Source organism: Achroia grisella, unplaced genomic scaffold, assembly GCF_030625045.1.
Source record: "Achroia grisella isolate CSIRO2021 unplaced genomic scaffold, CSIRO_AGI_Agris_v1 utg676, whole genome shotgun sequence".
NCBI lineage: Eukaryota > Metazoa > Arthropoda > Insecta > Lepidoptera > Pyralidae > Achroia > Achroia grisella.
The window spans coordinates 1,251,780-1,273,576 of NW_026712992.1; the positions used below are offsets into that span (position 1 = coordinate 1,251,780).

Below are 21,797 nucleotides of genomic sequence, written 5' to 3' on the forward strand. Positions count from 1 at the left end.
TATTAATTAATCACCAATGTAGATTGGAAAGCATACTATTATCGTTAATACCTGTTGAATTCGTCATGGTGGCCTAAAAGAGCTGAGTGACTACTGACTACATTTCCCTTCACCTTATCTAGTTATCTATACATCGTTCAATCAGCATATACCGTTAATATGGAGGTATGAAGTTTATTACATCATTAATTTAAATGATGAAGGTCCGTGATGGTTGGATTACAAGTTAGACTTGTGAAAAAGTGCTGCAAGATGTAAAGTAAAAACCTTTATTTAAAAGAGCAACACGCAAATTTCTTCGTCGAATCAGCGGTAGATTAAAAAAATAAGTATGTCTATTCAAAAGTGCTTAAATCTATTCAAAAGTTTATTTCAATAAAGGATTTTCTATTCCATTGTATTAAAAAAAATAGCTGTAAGATTATTTTTTTGTTAAGCGTTACGTTTTGGCTGATATAGAGATTAGTTATTTTATTTATGCCTTAACTAAATAAATAATGAATGACTTACTTCTCAGCTGTCATTGTCAACTAAATTGGTGTTCTGTGTTGTTAGTTGATTTGTGAATGTCAAGTTGTCAACTAATTTTAAATTGTGTCGGCGTGGAATAGTGCTGGTACCAGACATAACCTTTTTTTATTATTTTGTTTGTCTTCAAATCCTCCCAAACCTAATCTAAGATATGAAGAATAAAACAAGATAATTAAAGATAACCATGTCGTCAAAAATAGAACGAGTTCCTGAAAATATAGATTTTCCTAAAGAAGAGGAAAAGGTATTGAAATTTTGGAAGGATATAGATGCCTTTCAAACTTCTCTGAAACAATCGAAAAATAAACCGAGGTAAGGTATTCATTACAATATGTTAACAAACATATAAATAGTTTCAATCTTTTATTAGAAACTTTGACTGAATATGAAGGAAATCAAGGCAAATAAATGTGTATTTTAAAACATATTGCATCATCATATATCATCAACCTGAGTTATGCAGTTGCATTTTCCCATGATCATTCCTTTACCTTACCCTTATTCCATTATTTAAGCTTAACGAAATTAGTAGCACTTTACCATAAAACAAAAAAATATGGTATCTCCGGTGTTGATTAGTCAAACTACTTTTCAAACGTAAGCTCACAAAAACTATATCTTTACTAATAAACTTTAATTAAATAAAATATAAAAATGTAGTGCATACTTGAAAATATTGTATAATATAAATAAAATAACAAATACCAAGAACCATCAAAGAAAAAAATAAATATGGAAATCCTGAGTTAAATATTCAATCTTGTAAAATGCAGTGTATTAAATCCTGCTGTTTTAGCTTTCACTATTTGCCCTCGACCATATTAGTTTATATTTGTTTGCTTGTTATCCCAGTCACATAAGTGGTTTATTTGTAAACTGAACTTCTACACCGATAACAGTTTTATGTGTATATATGAAAAATATTTCCCAACAAAAGTGGTTTCAAAGGTTTATTTTATTTATACATGCAGTTGGATAATATCAACTTTGTTTAATGCATATGATATTCATCCTAATTCTCCTTATCAATAAGATATAAAATTAAAAATTTCTTCTCATAGATATTCATTTTATGATGGACCACCATTTGCTACTGGATTACCACACTATGGACACATCTTAGCTGGAACAATCAAGGATGTGGTGACGCGTTATGCTCATCAGCAGGTATATAAACACATTGCAGTTATTTACGTATAGACAACATCTGTGGTCTAGGAGGTATTGTACACCACCTTACTTCCAATGGTTACACAGGTGCATTACAAATCTTTTAATGTCTTAGCTTGTTTTATACTGCAACATTCATATATTTATTATACATATTGCTGTCCTTCTTGAACTAGTATCTTTTGCTGAAAAAATCATTAAAATCTGTTGCATAACTTAATTTTATATGTTATAAGAGACACACGCACACAGATACACAGCAGCAGTGATTTTGTTTTATACTATTAAAGATAAACAACTTAATGAAATTCAATATATTATTTTAGGGATACCATGTAGAAAGACGCTTTGGTTGGGACTGTCATGGACTTCCTGTAGAATTTGAAATTGACAAGACTTTGGGTATCCGAGGTCCTGAGGATGTAGAAAAAATGGGCATTGATAAATACAATGCTAAGTGTCGGGAAATAGTCATGAAGTATTCTAATGAATGGGAGATGGTCATCACCAGAATGGGGCGATGGATTGGTAAGCTAACATACAGAAATGTATTATATTTTATTATAGAGTAGGCACTATTATATTACAGGTTAAAAAATTAAGTGTGAAGATAAAAAAATTACTAGATTTCTAAGAGCATGACACTATTTATATTGACCCCTGAGTATGCAGATATAGATTTAGAGAGTCATGCTGTTAGATGTCTAGTAAATTTTTTATCTAGTTTAAAATGATAATGATATTCTACAGATGTATCAAATTATTTATATATAATACATAATAAATGAATGTTGCAGATTTCAAAAATGACTACAAGACACTTTACCCCTGGTTTATGGAGTCCATTTGGTGGGTATTTAAAGAACTTTACAACAAAGGATTGGTTTACCAAGGTGTGAAAGTAATGCCTTACTCTACAGCATGCTCAACTCCCCTCTCCAATTTTGAATCTGGCCAAAACTATAAAGATGTAGTTGATCCAGCTGTTGTTGTTACATTTCCTACAAATGAGGGCTTTTCATTGCTAGCTTGGACAACAACTCCATGGACATTGCCCAGTAATCTAGCCCTGTGTGTTCATCCCAAATTGACTTATTTAAAGGTACAAGAAAAAGCAACCGACAAAATATATGTTCTCCAAGAAGCAAGATTTCCTGTTATTTTCAAAAATGTTGAAGATTTTATTGTTCTTGAAAAATTTGTTGGTGAAAAGTTAAAGGGTATTAAATACACTCCTATTTTTGATTATTTTGTTGGTCGCTGTCCTAAAGCTTATCAAGTATTGACAGATGGATATGTTACTGAGGACTCTGGTACAGGTGTTGTACACCAAGCTCCTTACTTTGGTGAAGATGATTTCAGAGTTTGTCTTGCTGCAGGAATTATTACAAAAGATCAAGATATAATTTGCCCTGTTGATGCTAGTGGAAAATTTACCGAACCTGTCAAAGATTTCCTAGGTCAATATGTTAAAGATGCTGATAAGAATATTATAGCAAGTTTAAAAGCACGCAACCGATTATTACAACTTGGTCAAGTGAAGCACAGTTATCCATTTTGTTGGCGTTCAGAGACACCCCTAATATACAAAGCTGTACCATCTTGGTTTATTAGAGTTGAACAAATGAATAGGGATCTTCTGAAATCTAGTGAAGCTACATATTGGGTTCCAGAATATGTCAAAGAAAAGAGATTTGGCAACTGGCTCAAGGATGCTAGAGATTGGGCTGTTAGTCGAAATCGTTACTGGGGCACTCCAATACCTCTGTGGATTTCTAGTGATAAACAAGAAATCGTCTGCATTGGAAGCATTGCCGAATTACAAGCTCTTACTGGTAAAGAAGTCACAGATCTTCATAGGGAAAGTATTGATCATTTAGAAATACGATCATCGCGGCCTGGTCACCCGCCTCTTAAACGAGTTACTGAAGTATTTGATTGTTGGTTTGAGTCTGGGTCGATGCCCTATGCACAATTTCATTATCCCTTTGAGAATAAAAAAGAGTTTGAAGACATATTCCCAGCCAATTTCATAGGCGAAGGTATTGATCAAACAAGGGGCTGGTTTTATACCCTTATTGTCTTATCCACAGCTTTGTTTAGTAAGCCGCCATTTAAAAATTTAATTGCTAATGGACTTATTTTGGCATCTGATGGACAAAAAATGTCTAAAAGCAAGAAAAACTATCCTGATCCTTTAGAGATAGTTAACAAATATGGTGCTGATGCATTACGACTTTATCTTGTTAATTCTCCTGTTGTGAAGGCAGAAAACCTACGTTTCAAAGAAGAAGGTGTTAGAGATGTTATCAAAGACGTTTTTCTGCCCTGGTATAATGCTTTTCGTTTTCTAATGCAAAATGTAGAAAGAATTGTTCAAGAAGATAAAATAAATTACAAGTTTAATGTAAAGGCTGCCCGAGAAAACGTCATGGATAAATGGATAACGTCATTCACACAATCTTTGATTAATTTTGTGAAAAAGGAAATGGCATCTTATCGGTTATATACTGTAGTGCCTAGATTAACAAAGTTTATCGACCATCTTACCAATTGGTACGTTAGAATGAATAGAAAAAGACTAAAAGGTGAAAACGGAGTAGACGACTGTCAGGTGGCATTGGATACTTTATTTGGAGTGCTCTATGATATGATAAGAGTTATGGCTCCATTCACTCCTTTCTTGACTGAGTTGATGTATAAAATTTTGCGTCAATTGTTACCTGGAGAATCCCTTGAAAGTTTACATTTTAACATGATACCTGAACCAAGGCTGGATTTGGTGGACACTAATATAGAAAGAGCAGTACAAAGAATGCAAACTGTCATTGAACTAGGCAGGGTTCTGAGAGATCGCAAGACAATACCAATTAAGTATCCATTACCTGAACTGATTGTAATCCATCGTGATCAAACTTACTTGGATGATGTAAAGTCCTTGGAGGCATATGTTCTGGAAGAAATGAATGTGAAGAAAGTGCAATTAACAAGCGATAAAGAAAAGTATGGAATTAATTTAAGAGCTGAACCAGACCATAAAATTCTTGGTGTTCGCTTAAAAGGCAATTTCAAAGCTATAACTCAAGCATTAAAAGATCTCACTAATGAGCAATGTGAAAAATTAGTTGCTGATGGATCCGTTGAGTTGCTAGGCCAGCATATTGACGTTTCCGAAGTAAGGCTCATATTCCAAGCTAAGGGTAATGATCAATATGAAGCACATAGTGATAATGATGTATTAGTTTTACTAAACGTAATTCCCGATCAAGACATGCTTGATGAAGGTTTTGCAAGAGAAATAATAAACAGAGTTCAAAAATTAAGGAAAAAAGCACATTTAGTACCTACTGATGAGGTAGATGTCTATTATTCTGTTGAGAAAAATAGTGATATTATACGCATATTAAATATGCATCGTGATTTCATCGAAACAACCGTAAAAGCTCCACTTATAACGATAGAAAATCTATCGACATCTAAAACGGTGATTATTGAAGAAGCACAAGAACTGAAAGGTTCTCAATTGAAATTGGTGATTACGTGGAGAAAGGAGCTGGAGCTTCCTTCAAAACCTTGGGCTAATATTGTTTTACAGGGTTACAAGCCTAGATTAGGTGTCACAACCGACAAGGCCAGCATTATCCTAAAGAATGTAAAAGATAAGTTTGTTACCTTGGAAAATCTTTATAAGGAAGTGCAAATCCTGTTCGGCCTTTATGGAGTAAAGTTTACACTATGGTGTGATGGTGTTGAAATAAATGATACAAAAGATTTAAATACTAAAACTATAGTTGTATCTTCATGTAAACCAAATAAATTCGACAAACAGAGTACTCCATTCTGTAAGTTTATTAATGTTGGTAATGGAACCAAAAAGGCAACATTGTTTTTGGAAAATCCATTGGGCAAAGTAACGGTCAACAAGGATCAAGCTGCGCAGTTTGTATCCAATTATTTAGGAATTAACATTACAGACCACGATAGCTAAATGTTTCAGTGACTCCTTTTATATAATGCTATAAAAATTGTTTTGCGTAGACACAGTCATGTTATTTAATACGTTTTTAATAAATTATTTGCTTTTTTAAATAACTCATTGAATTTTTCTTATGTCCTTGCTTTACCATCTAAAACAATCATAGGTATATAGAAATGAGAATCAGTATTTGAGTTAACCTTTATTTAATATGTTTCTTTCATAAATAAACAAATCTAAATTTAGAAATTTGAACATTATTGATAAATTAATTATAATGTAATGTGGCTTTTGCATGTAAAGTTCAATTATACAATTTCAGTAAAATATTGATGTGTTGAATAAATAAAAAGCACGCTACATATATAATCTTGATTATATTTTTACGTATTTTTAATGCTTTTATAGCAATTGTTACCATGTTTATTTCACTCAATTCTTCAATAAAATCGCAACAAGACTGGTAAAACGTGTTATTTTACAAACTTGATTTCATACTATTATGGAAAAAAGGTAGCAAATAATATAAAAAGAGATGAATATTAAAGATCGACTGTTATTATAATTGTGCTGGTATTAGTAACATCAAAACGCTTATCAGAATTAAACTTACAAGTACATCACAGCTACATACCTCGAAAGATGTGTAATGTGTTAAGCAGAAAACATATAGCTATTCGAAACGATTTATTATACTAAAACATCGAAGAAAAATTAACTAAAAGATCAATAGCGGTTGCAATAGAGTATATTCAGTATAAAGAAAATGTGCACTCTTAGGCAAAGCAAATGCATCACAGAAGAATTTTTTTTTTTATTATTTTAAAACAATGTAATTGAAAAGACAAATTAAGCTTTTTACTATTTTAAATTGATCTGGTTGATTCGACTTTCTAATTTGATATCTACCACTATTATGCAAATGTATTTTAAAATAATAAAACCTATAGTTTGGTAACTCGGAAAATAATCGACATTCGAGGTTTACTAAACTATCTATTGAAACGTCAATACCATTAGGATTTTAACTTTGGTGAACATTAATAACCTAAAGAATCATTAAAAATAGTCAACCAAACAAAAAACAATGAAAACCAATGTATTACAATTAGAAAAGAAGATAGTAACAAATAGTTACTATTGTATATATACACACTTGCAATGTTTGCATATATGAGATTGTGTCGTATTATTAGTGTACATATAATTGAATAACAGGAAGTTGATATCAAAGCCACAACACATAGAAAGTATTGACTATCTTCATGTAATCTCGTTTTTAAAATATATTTTATAGACCAGATAATACATATAATCTAATGAATCATGATAGAATCATACATTTGGCCAGAACATACATCAAGCACAGTTACGAACAATTATTTATCAAATAAATATAATTTAGTAATTGGAATAAAATGTCAGACAATGCCTGAACATTCTGTATATCACAAAACATTCGTTATTATCTCTGTTTCGCACATAACAAAACGTGATTATTTTTTAAAATTATCATCGCAGCCATCGTTCATTTTACGAATAATACTGGTGCAAAGAATAAATGAATATAGTAAAAGTTTTGCTCTCATCTTTCAAATTGAAACATTAATCTCATAAACACCATCACATACAGCGAAATTACTTAAGGCTAATAGAACAAGGTGTGCGATATTTAGTATATTATAAATATGTAACATTGAAATATAATATAGACGAAATGTTATTGCGTGAATAGCTATACCTACACTAGTGCGTTTTTAATTGCGTTTTCATGTTTAATTTTCGCTTCTTGCGTCTAGCGCTGTACCATAAGACACATGCAGCTTACCGTCCACATCTGTTACGGAACTCTTGCTGCTGAATGTTATATAAATGCAAGTAAAAACCTTAATATAAGAAGTTTCTGGATGAATTATTATTTCAAGAAACGGAATACTGAGTAGTATAGAAAGATTATAGAAATTTAACATCAATAATTATTTCCCTATAAAAAATACACACAAACGTATAATACAGTTAATGTTTGATAAAATGAAGTTAAATGTTGCACGTGCACAACATTGTGCGTAAGTTATTGCATGCGCTCTAGTTTCACATGCATGCGTCAGAGGAAAACGTAAGATGTACATGAAAGTGCATGTACTAGTGCAGATATAACTAATCGCATAAAATGACGCGTCGTGATTATTATAGTAACATTCTAGTTATTTATAAGCAATACGCGTACACAAGCCAACAATTTACACACCTTAATACGACTGATACATAGTGTTTGATTAAATTATTATTTATTATGCGTTAACAAGATACAGTATATCATAAGCTAAATACAATACATATTTTAAAAGACTATTAATTGTTACCTAGGTAAAGGCTCGACGACATCAGCAGTCGGATTCATAAGTTAGCAAACATGTTAGAATTATTGCACTTTATCAGTACTAAAAATACATTTCACGTCATAAATTGTTACAATAAAATATCATTCTACGATAATATATTTTGTATACATATACATATACATACATAACGTTAATTTAGGCCGGCCACCGCCGTGGGACCGAATACGTCTACTAACAGCGAGTGCAAATAAATAAATTATTGTTTACATTTTTCTACAAGTTTATGATAAAAATAGCATATATTTCACGCTAGAAAAATAACTAAAGATTCAATAACATTTTAAATATAATATAAGATACAACATCGCCTATACAGTGACTAGTCTAACGGCGTATAATTATTATACTAAATTTGAATAGCAACAACGATCGAATACATCACAAGGGTACATCTGTTTGGTGGCTTTCCACCGTCGAACTCAACTCTCATCCGTCACTTACTCATCTACATACAAATGACCAGGTTACGATTAATAATTTTGAAACAAGTTGAAATGAGTAACTGCTAGTATTGGATCGTACCGGGTTCAATTTAATTGATTAATATGAAGTCAATACTGGTGGTGGTGGAGCGACGGTGTGTCTCTTTCCGGTAGCTTGCGAACTTTCATAGTACCGTCGGCGCCACACGAAAACAGTCGTCCGGCATTATCTATATAACAAATATATTTTTTTATATATACAAATATTAATTATTAATAGTAATTTTTAATGTTTACAATATTTAATAAATATAAATAGACATACCAATATGTATTTGCGTGACGCCTTGACCGATGTTCTTGAAGAACGAACTACGTGCATGCTCCCCGGCGAACGTGTAGAGTAATTGATGGGTGGCCAATGAGAACACCTAAATAATATTATTACTATTAGAATAGGTAAATATGTAAACATTGTTATCGTTTCAAATAGTCAACAGTTAATCTAATGGTATGCACGTCACTTCAGTCAGTGAATAATAAATTATTTCATGCGTTTGTGCATATCACCCCTTCCTAAAAGAGAGGGCCATGCCCTAAAGCTTCACTACTCGGACTTAGACCGAAATTTGTGCTCTAATCTGGACACTAAAAAAATATAGTACGTTTTTGTTGTCTATTGTATGTATCTACTGGTTCTCCTGTCAAAAGCAAAAAAAAAGCAGTATCCGAGAGATGACAACCTCTAACAAGTTGAATTCAAATATACCCAACAAAATGTGGCCACTAAGTTACTTAACCACGATGTCAAGTATCGAGTGCTTCCGGCCACCCATGGACCACGTGCACATGGTGCGCGTGCAGCTCGTGTCTGGGGGCGTACCTTGATGTCGCCGTCGGCGGCGCCCACCGCGTAGATGTCCTCGCGCGGCGAGAGCGCGAGGCACTTGATCTGCGCGTGGTGCGCGTGCAGCTCGTGTCTGGGGGCGTACCTTGATGTCGCCATCGGCGGCGCCCACCGCGTAGATGTCCTCGCGCGGCGAGAGCGCGAGGCACTTGATCTGCGCGTGGTGCGCGTGCAGCTCGTGTCTGGGGGCGTACCTTGATGTCGCCATCGGCGGCGCCCACCGCGTAGATGTCCTCGCGCGGCGAGAGCGCGAGGCACTTGATCTGCGCGTGGTGCGCGTGCAGCTCGTGTCTGGGGGCGTACCTTGATGTCGCCGTCGGCGGCGCCCACCGCGTAGATGTCCTCGCGCGGCGAGAGCGCGAGGCACTTGATCTGCGCGTGGTGCGCGTGCAGCTCGTGTCTGGGGGCGTACCTTGATGTCGCCATCGGCGGCGCCCACCGCGTAGATGTCCTCGCGCGGCGAGAGCGCGAGGCACTTGATCTGCGCGTGGTGCGCGTGCAGCTCGTGTCTGGGGGCGTACCTTGATGTCGCCGTCGGCGGCGCCCACCGCGTAGATGTCCTCGCGCGGCGAGAGCGCGAGGCACTAGATCTGCGCGTGGTGCGCGTGCAGCTCGTGTCTGGGGGCGTACCTTGATGTCGCCGTCGGCGGCGCCCACCGCGTAGATGTCCTCGCGCGGCGAGAGCGCGAGGCACTTGATCTGCGCGTGGTGCGCGTGCAGCTCGTGTCTGGGGGCGTACCTTGATGTCGCCGTCGGCGGCGCCCACCGCGTAGATGTCCTCGCGCGGCGAGAGCGCGCGGCACTTGATCTGCGCGTGGTGCGCGTGCAGCTCGTGTCTGGGGGCGTACCTTGATGTCGCCGTCGGCGGCGCCCACCGCGTAGATGTCCTCGCGCGGCGAGAGCGCGTGGCACTTGATCTGCGCGTGGTGCGCGTGCAGCTCGTGTCTGGGGGCGTACCTTGATGTCGCCGTCGGCGGCGCCCACCGCGTAGATGTCCTCGCGCGGCGAGAGCGCGAGGCACTTGATCTGCGCGTGGTGCGCGTGCAGCTCGTGTCTGGGGGCGTACCTTGATGTCGCCGTCGGCGGCGCCCACCGCGTAGATGTCCTCGCGCGGCGAGAGCGCGAGGCACTTGATCTGCGCGTGGTGCGCGTGCAGCTCGTGTCTGGGGGCGTACCTTGATGTCGCCGTCGGCGGCGCCCACCGCGTAGATGTCCTCGCGCGGCGAGAGCGCGAGGCACTTGATCTGCGCGTGGTGCGCGTGCAGCTTGTGGCGGGGCGCGCGCGCGCGCACGTCCCACACGAGCACGTCGCCGCGGCGGCCGCACGACACGAGCGCGCCGCCCGCCCACGCCACGCACGCCGCGCCGCCCTCGTGGCACGTCCACGCTGCGGACGCACCGCGTTACATACATTCCCATACCCCAATACATGCCGCTAAATATGCACAGTAGCCCGACCACGAGAGGGATAGGTTACTATATAATAATCCAGGTCTCTAGTCTCGACCGTATCATAACGTACGTTAACGTTGTATGCCACGCAATCCCGCAAATCGTCGTGGTCATTCCAGGTATTCATCTGGAATCGACCACATGATTAACCTAATCTGACGTCAATCCATCAAGGTTGTTGTTATTTCTCATAACGATAAACTAACTGACCTAAATTAAATCGTGCTCAACCTACTATCTTTTACTGCTACAATTTCATCAGCATCTATTAAACAAAACCCCGACCACACATTTTGAAAACTATATTTTATCACTGGATACTAGTGAAAGTTAATAGTGAAAAAGACCAAGAAATTGGATGTGCCGTCTTGTTTTATTTAGTGCGTGGGATAGCACCATTCACCATCCATACATTCCACTTGACTTTACATATATATTCTTTGTAAATATAATACATATCCTATAAAATAATTAAGCTAAATTCTAGGAGACAAATGTTTGTACATAATTAAGACATAATAAACATTTGAAAGTGATTTATACTCACAAACTACCAACGCCTTTTTGGTTGGCATTAATGTATCCCATATCGCAACGTTTTTACTCTCCGAACTGTGTCCAGCTGTAAGTAAAACAATGCTTAATTATTATAACATTTCTCCGTATAAAATACATGAATTATTCTTATTTAATTATATTTACCTGTTGCTACCAAACTGCAAGAGCCTAGGAATACAAAATCACTTATTCCTTTACTATGACATTGGTGGGTCTGAAAATAAAAAACAAAGAAGTTAATCCACCATTATATTCATAAATTAAATATAATAAGTAATACGACTATATGTTACATTTCTTACAAGCGTATACTAACGCGCTATGGTTTCTAAGGCATTCGCCAGAGAAAAACGCGAGATGAAAATGAAAGCGCACCGGTGTAAATATACATAGATAGAGCGGTATACTAACAAAGAATGGTCTAGCGGAGGCCTGCGCCTGGTGGGGCTGCGCGTGCTGCGCGTGCTGCGCGTGCTGCGGCTGGTGGGGGCGGTCGGGCTGCGCGGAGGGCTGCAGCTGCCACATGGCGAGGTTGCCGTCCGCGTCCGAGGCCGCGAACTTGTTCCCGTAGTCCGAGAACCGCACGCGAGTCACCTTGGCGAAGGCCCCGGGCGCGCGCGGCGACCACACGCACGACGTGTGCCCCCACTCCCACAGCTGCACCGACCCGTCCGCGCCGCCCGTCAGGTCTGACGGACGAACACATTTCGATATACTCCTAGCGTACAGGTTTAAGTGATCATTCATATTTCTCAGAAACGGTTGATCGAACTAAATGTGAGTCGTAAATAAATACATTTCTTTAGTCCATGAACACCATTATTTAAAAATAATTAAACAGAACTAATATGTAGGCTTTATAGCAAGTACATAATGAACTGTGTAATTTGTATTAAATTAGCAGAATTTAGACATCATCGAATGACCTGACATGAACTTTAGTAAAGGCGTCGAATTTGTGACATATAATTTATTTACACCCATATAATTGCGTATTACATTATTTATACAAATAGTACTCGTACAATATGCAAGAAATTAATGAACTTTAAATATAAATAGCTTACACAATGGTTGTGTGGGATGTGCTGCCATTCGTTTGATATTGTCTATTTTGTGTTTCAGCACCTATGAAAAAAACAAGCATTAATTTTATCCAATTTTTATAGTAGGTTTAAACACACAATGTCAAAACACAATACATGTTAAAACTATAAAAATAATATAACATAAAAACACCTATAAAATAGACAATAAACATAACATGCTCCACATAATAAACTCAACAGGCAAGACACTACATTATAGCAACTATACCACAACAGCACAGTAATATAGTTTGAATAACTGGACTTAAATTCAAACAAATAATAAGATTCAAAAATGCTGTCAACAACTAAAGTGTTTCATAACTACGATGAATATAATTGTGGTAATAAAAAAAAATCAATAAAGAATTGATGAAGAGATAAACCAAAATTGGTACACAATTTAGACGCCTGGTGAAATTATAATGGACTGTGTCTATATCAGAAAAGAAAAAGAAAACAAATAGAAGACTACAAGAATTCAAATAAAAAATCCACATCGAGCATAAATAATTGTGCAAATCACTGGCTCGGAGGTGTTTGGCTAGGGTTGTCACTGACCGGTTTCATGAGAAGCTTCGAGCGGTGCAGCACCAGGCGACAGTATTTCGGGTCGTGGCAACCCGGGAACTGCAGGCCCTTCACCTGTGGCCAACACTCTGTTATGTCACGCACACATTCATACATACATTCAGTACCAAACATGATTTAAGGATATTAATGTGGGCCTATTTTGTAATGATTTTATATACGACCACGTAGAACAAATACCATTATACTTAGGGTACTATTTCTTAGCAATTGCCTATCATTGACAAGTATGATTTTATTAGGAAGTATAGAAAAGCTCGAGCGAAGCTCTGCGAGAGGCCACAAACGCAAACACGAGACAAATACACAATACCCACACCATTAGTTGCCCGGCTGTTACTAAACGAATAAATGTTATATAAATACTAACTGTGAGCTCTATTAAACTATGTATTGAAATAACAAAGTGCACGATTTCGATATTTTGATTGAAATGTAATACATAATATTACGATAACTAATATTACATTATAAAGTATATTACAAACAAGTTTAATATTATCCAGTGGAAGTTTTTTGAGTCCAATAAATAATAAAAGAGAAATAATAACCGACATAATTATCATTATTATAATCTTTGAAGTCTTATAGTGTCTTTGTGATTGAATTTTAAATAACATCACATCTGTCATATATTTCCACAATTATGCTGTATGTATGGCAACATGGAAAGGTAGTAGGATGGAGGATCCAATGGGTACAGATTTAACATAATTGAACTACATTATTGAGTAGTGTCACTCCCAATACTTAATGACAATTAGTACACATTGTGTGGATCAAGTTTAATGTACATAATGACATTTATTCATTCAGTAACAAATAGTATGTGCATTAGTTAATATCGTCCACATACTGTGACAATATACGCTTCGTGACCGGTTGGTAAGGAGCTTGTCCGCCGCTCCAGCTGTGGATGTTAGGGTCCAAAGTAATCAGTTAGTTCCCTTAGTTAATATACATAATTATACATCTTTGTAATACTGTTAGTTAGCAACACCTTATGCCGGTATTATTATTTACTGATATCCCTATTACATAATATAATAAATACCAAATACATACATAATACATAATATAATTTAAGATACATAAATATAAAATGTCTGGTAAATACGTAAGAAAGAAAATAGGTACTTAGTATAATAATAAAAAGTTATCAGTAGATAATAAAATAAATTCTGATAAATATGAGCTAGTCATAACTGTTATAATATGTATAATATTAGAATATAAAATACATTACAATAAGGTTAGTTACATTTCAACAACTTCCAACAAAACTAAATAATGCATACATATTTATAAATAACATCCTAGTTATAGTATAAGAATTACTTCAATAAAACAAGAATAACATATATATAATGAGATAACCGTGGATAAAATATTTACAATAACCTGTCTATACCAGTCGGTGCGAGTGATGTGATATTCCGCAAATAACCGATTTCATCACAAATGCTACTGCCTCTTTAGTTATAGATAGAGCTGACTTTCAACATAATTTTATGTACGGCACAAGTCGGGGGCCTGATTAGTTCACAGTCTAAGTGCCTAGTGCTGTAACTGCATTGTTTTTATCACGTATTAATATTTAAGATTAAAGAACTTAAATTTCTAAGACTTAAGGGTTCAAGAGTGGTGACAAAATCCGTATTATTACGAATTAAAAAAAAATTAAGCCTACAGTAAAACTATTTTAAGTATGTATGTGTTACAAGACTTACAAGTCCGATTGGTTACATAATTTTTACATTAAAACATAACTTAAAACAAAGAGTCAAAATGATGTTAATAAGATTTAATAGGATATATTAATTTTATAGTTAACACAAGACTAGTATTACCAATGAGTGGTAACACAATGGTATACGAAATGACAGTATGCATTATTCGATGTGTCTACATAAATTGTACACCTGCCCTACTTCGTCAAATATTATTGTTGAGTTTCAATAAAGAAAAAGAATATATATAATTTACATACATAAATCGTAATAAGTTTCTATTTTAGATTCTTTTTTAATTTCTTCCTCCATGGTTTTTTTTGTAATACTCACCAAAACTACTATACAACAATTCAATTCCATGTCAGGGCTAATTATTAACATAAATTCACCTTTGACAAGAAGGTAATTTGATTTGTTTTAGTGTTTCATATTTGCATTTCGCGGCCGCTAGGGACAATTTAAAATTATATATACATTAAATACCTGCTAGTAATATACTTACAACGCTGGCACCGCGTCCGGTCTGACTGGCCATACCAACGGGAATCTGTGGTGCGTTGGTACTTAGTGGCGAAGTGTTCCCGGTCCCCGGTATCGAACCGTTGTTTGGTCTAAAGTGTAATATGTATAAATATTAATATCTACTGTTATTTGCAACTACGTTTACTTTTTTGACATTATTATAATTTATGTTCCTCCTTGTAATACCATTTACCATCACCAATTTTATTAAGATAATATTATCATCATTGCCTTGCCTTCATCCCATTATGTGGGGTCGGCGCAGTATGTTTTCTTTTTCCACCGATTCCTATCAGCCGTCACATCTGAACTTATTCTCCTTTTACACATATTATCTTTCACACAATGCATACATTAATAAAATTGGTTCAAATATGGAATCACATTTTATCAAATCTGCAACACATAGGGACTTCATAGGCACTTACAGCTGTCTAGGGACGCGTGTATGAAGGGTAAGTAAAAGTGTATAATTATGAACAATTATGATCTTGTTAGCAGCAGCGACACGTCCATCTGTAAGTAGGTTCGTACCGGTCCTGGTGCTGTATGAGCAGGAAGCCAGTGTCGGGTAGCGTGGCGGGGTCGGTGGCGAGCCCCATGAGGTCGACGTCGCACTCGTCCTCGGCCCAGCTGACGTCGCCGCGCAGCAGCAGCGACACGTCCATCTGTAAGTAGGTTCGTACCGGTCCTGGTGCTGTATGAGCAGGAAGCCAGTGTCGGGTAGCGTGGCGGGGTCGGTGGCGAGCCCCATGAGGTCGACGTCGCACTCGTCCTCGGCCCAGCTGACGTCGCCGCGCAGCAGCAGCGACACGTCCATCTGTAAGTAGGTTCGTACCGGTCCTGGTGCTGTATGAGCAGGAAGCCAGTGTCGGGTAGCGTGGCGGGGTCGGTGGCGAGCCCCATGAGGTCGACGTCGGTCGGCCCAGCTGACGTCGCCGCGCAGCGCAGCGACACGTCCATCTGTGAGGTCGTACCGGTCCTGGTGCTGTGAGCAGGAAGCCAGTGTCGGGTAGCGTGGCGGGGTCGGTGGCGAGCCCCATGAGGTCGACGTCGCACTCGTCCTCGGCCCAGCTGACGTCGCCGCGCAGCAGCAGCGACACGTCCATCTCCTGCACTTCACGGGCGGTCGCGACCGCCAGCAGACCGCCGCCCACCTGCATCGTAAGGGGAACATAGGGGTATCACGTTATATATTTAAGGATTTCTTTGAATAAAACGTCAAGAAATGGTTATTTTATATAGATGAACACGGAAATCACGATATTACATGAGAACAGCGATAACGATTCAGTGTTGCCACTGCTAATCTGTACCAAACTACCGAAACACAACATCGCTTGGCAATAGGGTAGGCTGAGAAACACACTTTGTGATCTCGATTTGTGTTACTTTTATATGCAGCGATGTCAAATTTAAAACTATTATAATGTTGCTATTTGTGAAAGCTTTTAATTTTGTAAATTGTGTCAAAATATGTGTAGTATAGGGCTGGTATTCGTATAATAAACGTTAGTGTTACCCTATTGAGACAGAAGGCGGCGATGGAGTCCTGCTCCTTGTGTATGATGCGCACGGGGCTCTGCAGGCCGTCGTGGGTCCGCGGCGGGAGCCCCGGGGCGGCGTCGCAGGCCGCCGCCACGCCGCGCCGCCGGGAGAACACCGCGCGGATGAACAGCTCCTGGGCACACATTTACCACAGTTTCACACACCCATCCACAGATTCCCGGTTCAATAATTAATTCATAATTTAAGAGCCACGTTCTTTTCGGTGGATAACTTGCCACATTCCATGATCTCATGTTTTTTAAATGTTGATACGACACGACGTTAAGATATTCCCGGTAATATTTAGCGATTAAAATTCATGTTTCTAAACTCGAGTACCATGGAGTTACTTCACTTTAAGGCATCGAAAAACATCCGATCCGGTCCTCTTTATTACTAATAATATAAGCTCACTTTAAGTTTGTAACAATTAAGCAATGCCTGTGGTAGGTACATCAAGTAGGATGTATTACTTACAATTTATCCTATAAGTAAAATTAGGAGATCAGTTTAAAATGATCCAGTCTTAAAAATTTAATAAATAAAACAAGTGGTAAGGAAGAGGAGTAGTTATTATTTACAACAATATTTTATACTCACTTGGACGGGTTCTTGTCGTACGAGATAAGACCACAATCGTCTCGCTGGTGCAGCACTATACAAAGCCGAGTTGAATGGTGTATTATGTTTTTCTAGTAGGCATCTGGAAAAAAAATGTGTAATAATGCAGTTAATGTAAGCAGAGACTAATTTGGAATATCAATATTTGTATTTTAACGCATTTTTTTTATGGATTTCTCGCAAGTTCAATTAATCACAGACTTTTTAATGTATTAATTTTGCTCTGGTGCTAATTAAATATAATTCCTACGGAGCCATAATCATATGTCGAAATCGCATAGGTTCTGATCCGTGCGAATTACATTTAATATGCACCAGATAATTATATATACGCATATAATTATTAGATACAACTTACCTGTATTTATTTATAGGCGGCCCAGTTGTCTGTTGCTCAGGGAAGCAACCAGGAATGAAATCTGGTGGTGGGGCTCGTGATTCTAGTGTTTCTGTAAGCTGTTGCTGCCATTGGTCCACTCGACGCAAAGCCGCGTGCACAGTAGGACTTGTTGTTGCAAGTTCTAAGAACAAATATTTATATATATCTACAACTATATTTGGGGTAATAGAATAGTGTATAAAATACGAAGGAAAGATAGATAAGTCAATCTATAACAAACAATCGGATAAAATATATTAATAATATAAAATATAGAGAGCGGATTTTGTTATGAGGTAAGTAAAGCCTAAAACCACTAAAGTTATCTGAGATTTTTCTCACTGTTTGAAAGGTACGTTATTCCAGGTGAGTGATATCAACATAAACATGTTATACTTATGAACGGGTGCTGCTTGTCAGGACTGGTTTGCCCTGATATCTATGACTAATTGATTTTGTTACTCAAATAATTATTTATTAACTTTTGTCAATCTCAATTGTCAATTTGGCAGTTTGTATGCACACAAAATTCTTAGAAGGAAAAAAAAAATAGTTTTTTTTAAAGTTATAAAGAAAAAAGAAAAAAGAAAATATTGGGTTGATTTTGACTCGGTTTCAGTTCGAGTTTAAAGTCAGTTTAAAGTAATACTGTAGTAAGTCAATTTAAACGTAAACATCGTAAAGGGTACCTGACATTTCGATGCCGCAGAGTTGCAGAAAATGTTGCAGTTTCTGTTGCGCGAGTCGTAGCACAGCCACACGCATCACGTACCACGAGTACGAATCTGGATCGGAGTGTTCCAAGTTCGCGCACTTGCGACGTTTCTCACTCCTATTAAAACACAATATTTATCTCTATGTCTGGTCTTTACGGTAGATCAGTACTTACTAGTTAAGCTTTGTATAATCCGGAAATTAAAATATAGCAGTTAAATTATATAACCCGATAAACTATAGACTCAAAACTAGGCACTGTTTAGATAACTAACTAAACTAATAACTTGACAGCCTCGGTGGTCTAGCGGCTCAGTATACCGCTTTACTTCCAATGGTCGCGGGTTCGATTCCTCGCACGGTCCAAACATTTTTTTCATGATTATGATTGTTTTTATCGATATTACTTACTTAGTAGTGGTGTTAGTATTAAAGATATCATCGTCGTCGATATCGCTGTCACTCTCGTCTGCATCCTCCGCGCCAGATTCCGCCGAGTCGTAGTCATTATTGTCAGGATCTTGTTCTGGTGTTGGCTGAAATCGTACCACATATTAAGAGCCTCTATATCATGAGTAACTTGTAAAATTACACCGATCATCTGTCTAAAATAAAGAAATTGTGCCTACCCTTGTAAAATTTCTGTCAGCACTTGAGACCCTTCCATTAGTAGTTTCGTTTCTCAAAACATTTTCTCGAACGTCATTATTTTTTATTCATTTATTACGGATATACATCCATATCATCAATTTATTCATATAACCATAAGATCCAGTAAAAATGTTATAAACTATACTAGTAAATTACAATACACATCCTTGTTTCTCAATTCATATATCTATGTTCACGTCCAGACAATCCGACATACTTGCTATAGTTAGTAGAAATAGAAATAATCTTTATTCAAATAAACTCATTACAAGCACTTTTGAATAGTCATATTTTGATTCTACCACTCATTCGGAATGCAGATTCATCACAAGAAGAATGAGCAAGAAACTTGTGTGTTGCTCTTTTTAGTAGATGTTTTTTATATAAATAATTAATAATAATATATATAGTGATCAAGGTGTGTTACTATTGTAATAATAATTACTTACCTTTGTTAGCAGATATGTAAGTATACTGCACTGCGGTGGGACAAACTGCTCCCGGAATGTCGGCCGCCCTTCTTGTATATTCTTGTGTGGTGCTGCAGGGCCTAGTCCTAATATACGCATGTTCAGAAGGTTGCGTTTATCACGGAGTGATGACCAAACCGATGTGCCCTCCGTACGTTCAATTAGTTTCGGCTGTGAAAAGTAATAACTTTTATTTTCCAGGCACGTTTAAGATTTATAAATTTTATCAATAACTCTATAATTATGTTTTTATTCTATAGTGAATGTGTTGATAATATTGGCTGGAAAGGTTTTAGACTTTTTTATAATTATTTTGACATAAATTCAAACTATTCTTACTTCATTGCTTTACCATCTTTCTAACATAATATCCAGTATTTTGCAATAATTGATTATTATTAAAAAAAAAGTTGAAATCGAGCGTCGAGTATAAACTTTCTTATGGATATTAAGTTTCGTAATTAGTACTAAAAAAAGTAATACATCTATTACTTTTTTTAGATTTTGTTAGGTACCTTACAGGTCAAAGCCAGGATGAGGCGTGTGTACCAAATTTCTCCATCGTGGCTGGTACTTAGGTAAATTATTTTTTTAGATTTGGTTAGGTACTTTACAGGTCAAAGCCCGGTGTAAGCCAGGTGTAAGTGCACCAAATTTCTTCACCGTGGTACCAGCCACGGTGAAGAAATTTGGTGCACTTACACCATTATTAAGATAATTCACTTTTTTAGGTTCGGTTAGATACATCACATGTCTACTCCACCGTGGCTACCTACGCCTATGTAGTAGGCATTTTACTATTGAGGAGTTGCAATGATAATTAATTATTAAAAAAAGTTGAAATCGGCAGTCGAGTATAAACGTTCTTATGGATATTAAGTCTCGTAGACAATTCATTTTTTTTTAGGTTCGGTTAGATACCCTATGTCACCCGTCTGCCCCACCGTGGCTTCGTCCACGGTGTAGTGTCAGTGCGGGTAGGCATTCTACTATTAAGCAGGCTTAGTACCTGCGGGGGCGTAGCGGGCGCGGTGGTGAGCAGGCGCCGCACTCCGCCTCCGAAGAGGCGGGCGTGCGCGCGCGCGTCAGGCTCGTGCGCGGCCAGCCGGTACAGCAGGTGCGCGTCGCGCGCCGCCAGCGCCCAGCCCAGCAGCGCCAGGTGCGCCGCCACGAACGCCTCCGCCAGCAGCACGGCCAGCCGCGGCGAGTCCTCCTCCTCCGCCGCGCGCAGCGCCAGCCCGCGCAGCGCCGACACGCCTGTCCGAGTCCGTGCATATTTATCGTGCGAAGCTCACCGAGGTGCGCGGACGTCATCGTCGTGATCGTTGTAATACTGTGTATTTCTACTAGCCGACCGGGCGACCGTCGTTTTGTCATATAAATTAAAATCGGTATTAAAAAATATGGGTCCATGATAGAAGAGTGAAATTTAGGGCTGTATTTTTAAAGGCCACATTATAAAAATAATACAAAATAAATTTTTTTTTTTTTTGGGGTAAGCCACCCTTAACACTTATAAAAATAGTTATTCTCACTCCTATTCTCAGACCTACTGAATATACATATAAAGTTTCACCAAAATAGGTCAAGCAATTTCGAAGAAGTATACATGAAACCTGTGACACGAGAATGTTGTACATATTAGATTATAATCTCGATATAACCAGGGGTGTAACAAATATTGTCAAACAATCGAAACAAATGATAATCAGAATCTTGAGAACTATATTTAAAAATTATAAATAAATTATTGAAGAGGTTTTAATACTTTGGAGTTCCCAACATTTATCTTACTGATATTATAAGCGCCGAAGTTTGTGAGTCTAGATTGAAGATTGAATGTTTGTTACTTTCATACAAAAACCACTAAACGAATTTTAATGATACTTTACAGTAATATAACATATACATCAGAATAACACATAGGATATAATTTTTAAAAATATTACGTAAAGTGAGCGAAAAATAATAATAAATTTCAAGTGTTATGCAGACGAAGTTCTGCGGGTAAGCTAGTAATATTATAAACGCGAAAGTTTGTGAATGTGGATGCATGTTTGTT

The 21,797-nt window shown here is 37.6% G+C and overlaps 2 protein-coding genes across 2 annotated transcripts in view; one reads left to right on the top strand and one right to left on the bottom strand.

The window, feature by feature from the left end:
• The first annotated feature begins 672 nt into the window (after positions 1-672).
• Positions 673-5,745, top strand: LOC131850036 (isoleucine--tRNA ligase, cytoplasmic). The gene is made up of 4 exons (XM_059200187.1): positions 673-843; positions 1,593-1,698; positions 2,028-2,229; positions 2,499-5,745. The coding sequence occupies exons 1-4, from the start codon at positions 716-718 to the stop codon at positions 5,687-5,689; spliced, it is 3,627 nt and encodes a 1,208-aa protein (XP_059056170.1). The 5' UTR covers positions 673-715; the 3' UTR covers positions 5,690-5,745.
• Positions 5,746-8,199: 2,454 nt separating this feature from the next.
• LOC131850035 (dmX-like protein 2) overlaps positions 8,200-21,797 on the bottom strand; it is a 48,626-nt gene continuing 35,028 nt past the window's right edge. Inside the window, exons 45-62 of the mRNA XM_059200186.1 lie at positions 20,745-20,992; positions 19,715-19,906; positions 19,026-19,150; positions 18,590-18,732; positions 17,880-18,042; positions 17,501-17,603; positions 16,875-17,033; positions 16,456-16,509; positions 16,039-16,172; positions 15,333-15,441; positions 13,068-13,151; positions 12,486-12,546; positions 11,830-12,107; positions 11,563-11,632; positions 11,408-11,482; positions 10,584-10,795; positions 8,827-8,932; positions 8,200-8,731 (exon numbers count right to left, since the gene is read on the bottom strand). Coding sequence (XP_059056169.1) covers positions 8,631-8,731; positions 8,827-8,932; positions 10,584-10,795; positions 11,408-11,482; positions 11,563-11,632; positions 11,830-12,107; positions 12,486-12,546; positions 13,068-13,151; positions 15,333-15,441; positions 16,039-16,172; positions 16,456-16,509; positions 16,875-17,033; positions 17,501-17,603; positions 17,880-18,042; positions 18,590-18,732; positions 19,026-19,150; positions 19,715-19,906; positions 20,745-20,992 — 2,417 coding nt within the window. The 3' untranslated portion in view covers positions 8,200-8,630. The remainder of the gene's footprint in view (positions 8,732-8,826; positions 8,933-10,583; positions 10,796-11,407; positions 11,483-11,562; positions 11,633-11,829; positions 12,108-12,485; positions 12,547-13,067; positions 13,152-15,332; positions 15,442-16,038; positions 16,173-16,455; positions 16,510-16,874; positions 17,034-17,500; positions 17,604-17,879; positions 18,043-18,589; positions 18,733-19,025; positions 19,151-19,714; positions 19,907-20,744; positions 20,993-21,797) is intronic.